The 11889-nt window shown below is 48.2% G+C and overlaps 1 protein-coding gene across 1 annotated transcript in view; it reads right to left on the bottom strand.

The window, feature by feature from the left end:
* Nucleotides 1-3559: 3559 nt before the first annotated feature.
* ACTR5 (actin related protein 5) overlaps nt 3560-11889 on the bottom strand; it is a 29093-nt gene continuing 20763 nt past the window's right edge. Inside the window, exons 7-9 of the mRNA XM_058685590.1 lie at nt 10867-11006; nt 9735-9867; nt 3560-5361 (exon numbers count right to left, since the gene is read on the bottom strand). Of these exons, the coding sequence (XP_058541573.1) occupies nt 5104-5361; nt 9735-9867; nt 10867-11006 (531 nt within the window). The 3' untranslated portion in view covers nt 3560-5103. The remainder of the gene's footprint in view (nt 5362-9734; nt 9868-10866; nt 11007-11889) is intronic.

Below are 11889 nucleotides of genomic sequence, written 5' to 3'. Positions count from 1 at the left end.
TGTTTTATAACTGCATGTAACATATACACAGTTCCAAAGCCAAATATGCAAAGCGTGTATTGTTAATTCAAAGTCATAGTCAGAGGAGAAAGAAGAGGGAAATTGCAAATACAGACAATGGACAAATAGTTTTACCTTCATTTTTTTTTTTTAATTTTTTTTTTAACGTTTATTTATTTTTGAGACAGAGAGAGACAGAGCATGAACGGGGGAGGGGCAGAGAGAGAGGGAGACACAGAATCGGAAAGCAGGCTCCAGGCTCTGAGCCATCAGCCCAGAGCCCGACGCGGGGCTCGAACCCACGGACCACGAGATCGTGACCTGAGCTGAAGTCGGACGCCCAACCGACTGAGCCACCCAGGCGCCCCTTACCTTCATTTTTAAGCAGAGATATGTCAAATGAAATGCTATTATTTGGGCAATATATAATTAAGCAAAGCTACCAATTACATGTTTTTTTTAATTTTTAAAGATACCAACCTTTTTGAAGATTTATTTTTACAGCACGATTACATTTCTCTGAAACCCAGATGACTTAAGAGAGTCCTTTGTTACAAATAACATCTGCAGCCAAAATCAGAGCAGGATGAGAGTCCCACATTTTATCCGAACGGGCTCTTTGAAACAGCTTTCTGCTGCTCTCAGGAGAGTGCCTGCTTCTCCAAACTTTCAGGGGGAAGAGGAACCGCCTCCTTCTTTGTGAGAGTCTCTTCCCTAGAAATTGCCAATGAGGAAGATCTTCATTCTCAAGGTCGAGCCTTGAGCAGGCCTGGGAACTCAGAAGACGGAAAGGAAAAGAGCTTTGGGGAGTTTGCCAACTCTGCTCCCAGAGCTCACAAGGGGCCAAGGCCCAGGAGCTTCACCTTCTCCGGCCACCCCCTGCTTTTATCTTCTTCACCCAAGCAGACTCTCTGGAAGCTCTTTTCATTCTGGTCCTTCTCCAACATCAGTCCCAAATTCAGAAAAGAGGCTTCGGGATATTCTGCATCCACGTCACCTCTCAGCCCCCAAAGTGGGGGCACCACAGGTCTGTTTGCTCATCCTATTTCCAAAACCCAAGGCTCACCACACAGAGGGGATGCCAGGATGAACTGGGTGTAATTGGCAGGTCCCCAGACTTCCCAGCTACCTCAATAATCTTGGAAGAGCTTCCCTACTGTCAGACCCAGAATGTGGGGAGAGCTGCCAAGAAGAGGCTAGATTCTCCTCCTCCTTGGGGGGGGGGGGTGTCTTTGTAAATGTTTTGGTTTTATTCAGATTCTTATTTGTGTACTTTAGCAACTAGGTGTGCCTTCTCACAATGGCTGACGGGAAGGCCTATGACAAAGCCTGACAGGACCACTATCAACAAAAAGACTTCCTCAGTTCATACTCTTGGAACATCCTTTACTGTGAATACTGACGAGGGCATGGACATTTGCTGGCAAGGATAACGCCTTCTAGATTTAACAACACTTCTACTTGACCCAGTCCAAAGGACTGCTGGTGTTCCAAGGTGGGGAATGATCATCAAGTAAACTCCTCCTCCCAAACTAAAGTTGAAGAGTTTCCAGAGGTTTATCTAGACTGAGGAATGCCCATCAACTTGGCTCCTGGGCAATCCCCAGATGGTTGTCCAGGCTGGGAGAGGGCTGGCAGGATCCAATATAGCCCCCTCCCAGCCAAGTGTCCAACAAAATGTTACTCAGGCTGGAAAGAACCAAGCAGGTGAATGCATCTTCCAGACAACCCTTGTTGTCCATGTTGGAGAATGGCTATGGGAAGAATCCCAGTACACTTCTTCTAGATGGTTTCCAAAATCTTCCTTCCAGAAGGAAGCCTCCGCCCGTCCTTTGGCATTTCCTGAGAAGAATGTGCAAGTACTGAAGCCAAGGAAGCCTCCCCCACCCCCCACCCCCATCACTTTCTTGACCAGTAAGAGTCAACATGCAGGTAAAACCCTATCTTTCTAGATTTCTCCAAGACTACCGACTAAATTTAAAAAATTAAAAACGTGTTACGGGGTTTACACCATAAGTGAATAGCAAAGCACATGATACCAACAGCAAATCTCCAATGTGAAAAATGGAGTTCTATGTGACAACATTCTTACACTGTAGGTGAAGTGTTCTAGAATTAAGTAATGGCAGACTACGATAAGTTAAGCATGTACACTGTAACTTCTAGATCACCTTTCAAAAATGACAGAGACATAACTAGTCAGAGGAGATAAAATGGAATGCTAAATCACACAGGGCTAAATTATGTGCTCTGGCCAATGAAAGAAATCTTGAGTAGGTGTGCTCTATATAACGTCAGTTCTTGGTGGAAGCATTTCGGAGCCGGGACTGGACTCCTGATGTTCCTGGTTCCTTCCTTTGCGTTGAGATGGCAGAATCCTAAGATGGCATGCAATGATTCTGTGGGACAGTGCATGCCCCCCACCCCCAGCCCACACGCACATGCTGACATTCACTGGACACACAGCATACGAAATACACCTTGTGTGAAGGCTCTGAGGTTTTCGGTATTTGGTGGCTACGCTCGCATCCCCGGAGTAAAAACCACTTGGTCACCACGTATTATCCTTTCATGAGCTGATGGATTCCGTTTGTAAATAACTGACTTGTGTTTACCTCACTGATATTTTTAAGGGAGGCTGGGCTATGGTGGGTCTGTGTGCGTGTGCACGCAATCAGATTTGGATAGAAGTTATGCCTAAAAATAATGTAGAGAATTTCTTTTGTTTTCTATGCTCTGAAAATAAGGAACATTGGAAGGATCTGGTCTTTAAAGGCTAATAGAATTCTGTGAACATAACTGGATCAGGAGCCTTTTTGAGGGGGCAGCTCTGTGACAATGGTCTTTAGTTTCTGTATGGAAATGGGTCTTTCCAAACTTTATAGATCTCTATCAGGGTCAGTCTTGGTAAATGATATTTGCCTAAAACATGATGATTTTATCTATATTTTCAAATGTATTTGCAAAGACTTGTCCCACAGTTCTGATTTTTCTTGTTTTAGTATTATTTCCTTATTTCGTGTATTTGTTCTTTCTCTATTCGTTCCACTAAATTTTTGTTGATCTTTTGCTAGGTTTTGTAGTATTTCTTAAATGTTATTGTGGGTTTTTTTTCAAATAAGCTTATTTTACCATTTTCGTTTTATCATTATTCAATTTCTTTTGTCAACTCCCTAGTGTTATACAGTGCCTTTAGAAAGTCTGATGACACCTAATTTTCCTTTATAGTGCAAATCACTTTGTCTTTTCGCCTGAAGGCCCAGAGGACTTATTTGGCTAGGATTTTCTTAGAGTTGGCACTTCTGAGCCAGTTTTCCCAAGCATGTACACAGCATGTCTCTGCAGTACTTATATGCAGAACATTTTCTCTTAAGGGGTAAAGTATCATTCAATTACCCTTTAAACATGAATTTCGTTCCATTGTTTCTCTTCTTCCTTTACAATAGAAAATTCAACACAAATTTTCTTCAACTATGTTCAGCTTGATTCAGGTTCCTTTGCCTTATCTGTAACTTTCTCTTAATTCTCTCTCATTTGGTTATTTCGTTTTCTTTCTTCCCCGGGTGAGTATCTCCCCCCTTGAGCATCTTGGATTTAGGTTTCTGAGATCATTTTTCGGTTTTATTCAGTTTCTTTCCTGGGTCCTGTCAGTTCCCATTTCACATCCGTCTGGTCATTTCTACCCAAAGCTTTCCATTTCTGTTGTGGTACCCTCCCGACTAGATGTGCTTGCCTAATTATTTAATTCATGTCTGAATGCCACATTGCAATTTTCCTCTGGCTTTTTTTCCCTCAGTGTTTTCTGCTAACAAGTTTGACTTTGAATTTTCTGGATTTGGTCTTTTCTCGCAGATCCCCATTAGGATGCTGCAGTGTTACTAATGTTCACAGTTGAGCGTGTTAGGTTTACCTGAGCAACTCTCAGCTGGAGGATACGGGTAAGGAGCAGGGCAGGGAGAGGGTCTGGGCGGGTCTCCAAGTCTCTCGGGGGCTCCCCCTCCAGGCGCTGCAGCGAGGCATTCTGCAGTACTCGGCACGGTTGCGTGGTCAGGCTTCCTGTGATCCTCTGTTGGCTGTAGTAAGTCTCGGAGCGCCAGCCCCTTCTGTGCTTCCCCCTACACCACCTCGGGCTGCCTCGGGGCCTCCCTCATCCCCAGAAGGGGATCCTCTCCAGGACCATCAGCTCTGGTCTTGTGCCCTTTCCAAACCCTCCTCCCTATTCCTTCTAGGAATCTTCTATCTTGTGGGCAACTTATCTGCTTCCTTATGGCTTAAAAACTTCCCACCCATATTCAGATTCCTTCCCAGACTCAACCTGGACATCTGTTTCTGTAACCAATAATCACAAACGTGGTGGCTAAAGCAACAGAAATTTATCCTTTCGCAGTTCTGCATTGGTGACACCCAGATCAAGGGGTCATCCGGGCCATACTCCCTATGAAAGGGGAGAATCCTTCCTTGCTTCTTCCAGCTTCTGGTGGCTTCTGGCGTTCCCTGGCTTGTGGCCACCTTACTCCAGTCTCTGCCTCTGTCTTCGCATGGCCTTCTCCCCTGTGTCATTTCTTATACAAGGACACCAGTCACTGGATGGAGGGCCCACCCTAAATCCAGGCTCCTGAGATTTTGTGGGTGACTGCTTTTGTCACACCAACATCACCATTTTTTGTATATGTGAGAAAGGCCTCCACCTGCTGGGCGTTCACACAATTCTGAATGAAGTCAGAAAAACGTCTACACTGATAGTATAAATTTTAAAGGATTTTTTTTTAGGGATTTTCTTTAAAAAAGATGTTTTTGAAATGAAGAAATGCAATTTTTACATTTTGTACATCCCTGTCCTCCACCCGTCTTCATTTACTGCTGCGGAAAGCCGATGCCACAGCTCATCCGTGGTTCGGCGAAGACACCAGAAGGTCACATAAAGTCTCTTCGTTGCAGGAGCCCCAAGTGAATGCAGTTCCAAGAGTAACTCCCAGGGTCCCTTCGCTGCTCTCCCCAGTGCTCGCACCCCAGCGCTACCAGAGGGCTCAGAGTGGACAACAGTTGGCACAGCCACCGCCCGTCATGCTGGCCGACACGGCCCCGGGTCCCAGAGGGCCCCTGCTACGCCTGTTCGCCAGCACCGCCTCCACTGGCCCCCGAGCCTTTGCCGGGGGCCTGGGCGTCTGAGAAGCGTGAGGCCTGCTTGGGCAGGCGGATGGGGACATAGATGTTGGACGCGCAGTGCTCCTTGAGGTACTCTCCTCCCTTCTCTTCATACTCCTTCCTGGTGATCCAGACCTCGTCATCATCCAGGTGATCCAAGGCCCAGTCCCGAGCGCCGTACCAAGCGTCCAGCACCGGGTTGGAGGCAAGCTGAACCTGAAACACAAACAGCGCTCAGCAGAGGGCTTGAGGAGTGAGGGTGCACAGGCGCGGCTGCAGGCCCCTCCGTGGCATCCCCGGACACACACGCGCGGGACGGCCCCCACCCTCCAAACACGGCAGCGCCGAGATGCCGCGGACGTTCCGAGAGAGCACACAGGGCCCTCTCTGACCCAGCGCGGGCCCAGCTGCCCCGCCCCTGGTCCCCGAGCTGTCCACAAGCGGAGGGCAGCGGAGGCTGATGCGAGGCGGCTCTAGCCTCGGCGGCAGACAAGCCTCAGGAGCAGAGACCGAAGAGCAGCACCTGGCGCGTTCTCCAGGACGCGGCCAGTGCTCTTTCCGCGGCCTAGTGTCACAGCGAGGCTGAGGTCAGCGGCCCCGTGGCAGCCCCTCAACGAGGCTGACCCGACCAGAGTGGGGAACAGCCTCTGTAGCTCGAATCGGGCTTCCAGCTTCCCGGAGTCTCTACCTGACTTCCCGCCTCCTTCCCCCCTCCATCCCCCAACCCGGGAGCCCGGGGTTGGGATGGTGGGTTCAGAACTTTCTGAAGTAACAGGCAGGCGACACGGCGTGCGATCGGCGGGCACAGGTGGAGGCGGATGAAGCACATAAACACCAGTCATGAGGCTGACGGACGGGGCTGCCGTGGGAGGGACTTGCGATAAGAGACCGCGAATAAACGCGGGTAACAAGGACCCTGCGCTCTGGCCAGAAACTCACTGAGAGACGAGCGCTAGCAGGGGGACACTCCTGGCACCGGCTGAGTAGTGACAACCGGTGGCTTTTGTTATTACCAGTGAAAAAGCAGTCAGATACACGCATATAACAATGGAATACGACACAGCCACACAAAAGAGGCTTCGAACGTGTAGCTACTGACACAGCAAAACGGTAATTTAAGAAGTTAAAAAAAAAAATACAGGTCACAAAATAAGCCATCGACATTCTCTTTTTTTAGTTAAAATCATACACGTTTAAAAGTTCATGTAACTTTTAAAACACTACTACAGTTGGATTTAAAATGTTTTGCTGTTAAATAAGAAAAAACTGGGGCGCCCGGATGGCTCTGTCAGTTAAGCATCCGACTCTTGATTTCAGCTCAGGTCATAATCTCAGGGTCGTGAGGTCGGGCCTGGCGATGGACACGGAGCCTAATTAAGATTCCCTCACTCTACCCCTCCCCTCCTTTTACACACTCTTTCTCTCTCAAAAGAAGAAAGGAGGAGGGAGGAAAGAGGGAGGAAGGAGAGAGAAAGAAGGGAAGAGGAAGGAAGAGAAGGGAAGAGAAGGGAAGAGGGGGGAAGAGGGGGGAAGAGGGAGGAGGAGGGAGGAGGAGGGATGGGGAGGGACGAAGAGGGACGAGGAGGGAGGAGAAAGAACCAAAACAAACTTAAAGTATGCAAAAGTACACATTTAGGGTCTTAAATGGTTCATGTTTGAGCCACTGCTGAATACATAACCTAAATTTTGAAGATCAGGGGTAGTTCTGACATGACGCACACTTGTTACATCAGCAGCTGCAAAGGAACAGGACAGGAGGAAGAGACGGAAGATGGGGTTGTGCCACAGGAGACCGAACCAGCTGACGGACAGCTGGAAGGGAGCCCTGGCAGCATTCCTACAACGAATGTTCACAGAGTAATTCACAGGAAAGGCTTTCACGAAGATCAAGACATAGAGCTTAAAGATCCAGTAATACGACGTGTGCTCAGTTCTGTCATCACAAGTCACGGCCACTGGCGCACACCCACACCTACCCTCTGCGCCATTACCCCCACGGTCTGGGCACCCCCACCCTTCCGAGGCCCTTAAATGCTGGTGTCATGTAAGGCCTAACCATGGACATCACCCAGCCTCCCAACAGTGCCCTCTAAAGACACGGTTACGCTAGGGGCTCTGCGTCCACCCTCCCGCCGCTCTCTCGAGCACTCGGCAGCTGGCTAGGAGTCACTGCTTCCTGGACATTCCCCCGGAAACTCCACTCTACCCGCCGCAGGAGTGGAACTCCTTATCCACCCTCTGGCCTGCTCTCCCTCTCCCATTCCCCAGTCCAGCGGAGGTCATCTGTATCCCATCAGCTACCCAACTCAGAACCTGGGGGTTGTCTTGGGTCCCACCCTTCTGTCCCCAAATCTGGCCTGTTACTCAGCTCACCCCCCTCACCTCTGCCACATCAACGTCCCCCTGCTCTCTCCTGATGCCTGCTGCATGTTTCCGGCACAGCTACCAATGACACCGAGCCTAGGCCTGGCACACGACAGTTCACAGGACAGTCTGTTCTTCCCTAATGCAGGCGGGCCTAGTAAGGAGTACAGTTAAGGACAGGGAAGGCTTCTGGAGGAAGTGACATGTAAGCCAGCCGTGGGACACTGGACCGAGATGGAAAGAGTGTTCCAGGCAAAGGGACTGAGCAAGTGCAAACGCCCTGAGGCAAGAAAACATGGCTTACTGGGGAACAAAGTAGAGGGTGGCAGGGAGAGTGATTCAAGGTCAGATCACAGGAGACACTGCAGACTGTGGTGAGGAGTGAGGACTCCACCGTAAAGCCCAGGAGCTGCTGCCTAACTGTTCCCCTGCTTCTGATATGTCTCCTGATTCTCCTATTTTCCACAACAGTCAAAAGTATCTTCCTAAATTCAAACCGAAGGAAACAATTCCCATGCTTAGACTCCTTCTCGGTCCCATGTGGCCTAACAGTAACAACAGCTATGCAGGAAAGTGGACCCACAGGCCTGACTGCTTACGAGGCCGCCCCTGGCTGGCACCCGGGGACCTGGATTTCAGGAGACTCGTGAAAGCAGCTCAGTGCTCCCGATGTCTGAATGTGCTTTATGCTGAACACCTGCTTCCCTCTGTGAGTCTGGAATTTGGGTACGTGCCCGGCGGGAGTGCCTACACGATCAGCCCCCGGTGAAAACCTTGGACACTGAGTCTCTCTCGAACTTCACTGGTTGGTGACATTCCACGTGAGTTGTCACAGCTCGTTGCTGGGGAGAATCCAGTGTGCCCTGTGTGACTTCACCGGGTGAGGACTCTGGGAGCTTGCACCTGCGTTCGTTCCCCTGCACTTCCCCCCGTGCACCTTTTCTCCTTACTGATTTTGCTTTGTTTCCTTTCCAGTCATAGCCAGGAGTATGATTACATGTGGGTTCCTGTGAGCCCTAGCCAATCACAGAACCTGGAATGATCCCAGGGAGCCCTCCCCTACCCCGCTGCCCCCTACAACAGTTAAGGTCTGAGTGTTCGTTTTGTGCAGGCCCTATGCTGAGCACTTGACCTGCACCAGCACACTGAATCCTGCAAACCGGAGGTAGGATTACCTCTTTGTACCAGGGAGAAAACAAAGGCGTGGCAAAATTCAGTAATGGAGATGATGGAGTAGGGACCAAAGCCCAAAACCCACGCCGTGACTGTGTAATACATCATGCAGCACAGGGGACCAAGGCCAGCCTCTCAGCAGGACGCGTGGGCTCTGCATGGCTCTCCACCACACCCCTCTCCACTCCTCTTTAGCAGCCCAATGCTCCAGCCACGCTCAGCTGCAGCTTACGCCCTCAGCCGGCCTCGGGCCCCTGAGCCTTTGCTCATGCTGATCCCGGTCTGCAATGTTCCCTCCATCCCACCCCTCTCCAGTGTCTATATGGAAAACACCTCCTCATCCTAGGAAGAACTCATTTCCATGGAGCCTTTCCTGACCTCTAAGACTGACTGGTGCCCATGCCTGAACGTCCATCATGTTCTGGGCTATCATGGCCTATTTAGTCAGCTGCTGTCCCTCTGGTAGCAAGTTCCTTGCAGCTAAGGGCCGTGTCTAGGACCTGTCGGCATCTGCAAGGTGCCTGGTCCTCGATGGGGGCTCAGACCATGTTTCTCAATGATCAGAGATTCACTAGATACGTTATGAGACATCCACACCATAGAATAAAAATTTTAAAAAATAGTACTTTGGAAGAATGACATCAGGAAACGCTCATGGTGGGTTAAAGAAATGTAGGTTACAAGACAGGTTACCCTCAAGCATAGAGAATCTGTGAAAGAGAAGCTTTGCCTGTAGAATAAGGGATGGGTGAAGAGAATGACTATTCTTAGTGGGTACTGACTGTATTCTCTGAATTTTATTAGATCGTATGTCTTTTTTCAGTTAAAAAAAAAAAGAGAGAGAAATATTAAAAACATGATTCCCATTCTGCTTTAACAATTCAACGTATATCAAAGACCAGAAGGAAAGCCACAAAAATGTTAACAGTGGATATTTGTGGATGATGGAATTAGAAAGTAATTTTCCTCCTCTAAACTACTGTTTATTACTTCTGCTATCAGAAAACACTAATGCTATTTACGAAACAGCCAGTTACATAAACAACCAGTACCTTAAAAGAAGACTGAAAGGGCCTCATCTCCAACAGCTCCTTCTCGATTCTACCTTTCATCCCAGGGTACATCATGTTCCCACCGGTGAGGAAAACGTTCTGAACCAGCATGTCCTGAACGTCCTTGGAGTACCTAGGAGAGAGACAGTTCCTTCCGGTACACTCCTACCAACTTGAAGCTCAGGGGAGAATGCAGACGTAGAAATATAAACCCTTGGCACAAAAAAGAAAACATCTGCACAGAAAGTGTTTAAAAAAACAAAAAAACACCTGGCATTTTTCACTTACAACTTTATAGAATTCATTTCCTTAGCAGGATTAGAAGTTTTGTGTCTTGACACGTTTTTTAAAAAGTGACTTTACGGAGGACTGATTTACAAACGTTTTGATGAGGTCTGATAAATCTATACATCCTAGTAACTATCACAAGATACAGAACAGTTCCATCACCCCAAAAAGCCCATCTTTCTACCTATGTGCTTATTTAAAAAAAAAATAAAAAATATAATAGCTTCATCTTATACATGTTCGAGCACTTTCTCATTACGACAAAGCTTAAAGCCATTCCAACAAAGTGGCTGCAATAGTTTCCTTCCTTGCCAGGTGACAGTTTTCACCCTGTTTCAACCAAGGCGGCCAGAGTACTACAAATCATGCTCTCGGCTTGTCCAGCTTGAACTATGAAAACTCACACTGCAGGAAAACACCTGTAGAAATGGGATGGGGAGGAGCATTTTACAGAACTGCAAACTCTTAAATACAATGTCTGCAAGGAGGAAAAAACTTTTATAGGCTCTGCACATATTTAGGGCACTTAAAAATCGCTCATCTTCAATAACGTCAAAGTTTATACGAAAACCAACGCGCATATGTTACTGTTGCTGAAACATAAAAGAATTTCTTAAAGCTCCTCAAATCAACTGAGCATTTACATGTTCAGAAAAGAATTACAGAGTCCTTCCTCTGTGCCGGGGCTGAGGAGAGAGAAAGAATACCATCTGAGCACAGCAAGTCAATGAAAAGGAGGACATGAGGCACATTTTCAAATGCCCGACCCATCTCATCTATCATTCAGTGCAAAATCCAAGGAAACGGTTCTGGTAAATCTAAGGCAAAGAAGGACCAGCCTCACCTGTCCAGGATGTACTGAAGGGTCTCTGCGACCCCCGCCTGCTCTTCCCCGATGAGAGACGGCTGGAAGATAATTTCTGGAGCCCGAATTCTTTCTGTCCCAACAAACAGCTGATGATAGGCTGCCAAGTTAAACACGGGCTTTAAAAACCCAAGGTTTAGAAGATATTTTTAGGCCACAGTGACAAACATTCCAGTTGCCAGTTCCCTCAAACCGCACTTCTTATTCCAACATAGCTTCTGTCCTTTGTTCGTGCCAGAACAACCTCTCCCCAGCTCTCCTGATACACTAATTCCATTTTCTACCTTTCTTCCACTTCTGAATCACAAATACCTACAACTTTGCATCATGGAATGGTCCCTGCATTGGCGCCTGGGTGGCTCAGTCGGTTGGGTGTCCGACTTTGGCTCAGGTCATGATCTCACACTCCGTGAGTTCGAGCCCCGCGTCAGGCTCTGTGCTGACAACTCAGAGCCTGGAGCCTGTTTCAGATTCTGTGTCTCCCTCTCTCTCTGACCCTCCCCCATTCATGCTCTGTCTCTCTCTGTCTCAAAAATAAATAAATGTAAAAAAAATAAAAAAAAAATTAAAAAAAAAAAAAAAGAAATGGTCCCTGCGTTGCAAGAAAAGAGACCTCAAGAAGAGCAGCAGCGGGAAGTTTCCTCCCAGGTGAGCCTCAGACTCGGGTCAGTCTGTCTGGCTGCCATTGCAATGACAGAAACGTAGGCCCAAATGAGGATTAAGCACAATGACACTGGCTTAAATGTATATGAAGCCATAGGGCACCTGGATGACTCAGTCTTTAAGTGGTTAAGCATCTGACCCTTGGTTTCGGCTCAGGTCATGATCTCGAGGTTCGTGAGCTCGAGCCCTGTGTCAGGCTCTGTGCTAAGAGCGCGGGGCCTGCTGGGGATTCATTCTCTCTCTCTCTCTCTCTCTCTCTCTCTCTCTCTCTCTCTCTCTCTCTCTCTCTCTCCGCCCCTCTCTCTGCCCCTCCCCTACTCATGCTCACTCTCTCTCTCT

This window comes from Neofelis nebulosa, chromosome 9 (assembly GCF_028018385.1).
Source record: "Neofelis nebulosa isolate mNeoNeb1 chromosome 9, mNeoNeb1.pri, whole genome shotgun sequence".
NCBI lineage: Eukaryota > Metazoa > Chordata > Mammalia > Carnivora > Felidae > Neofelis > Neofelis nebulosa.
The sequence above is the reverse complement of the archived record's forward strand: the minus strand, read 5'-3'. Positions and strand labels throughout refer to the sequence as shown.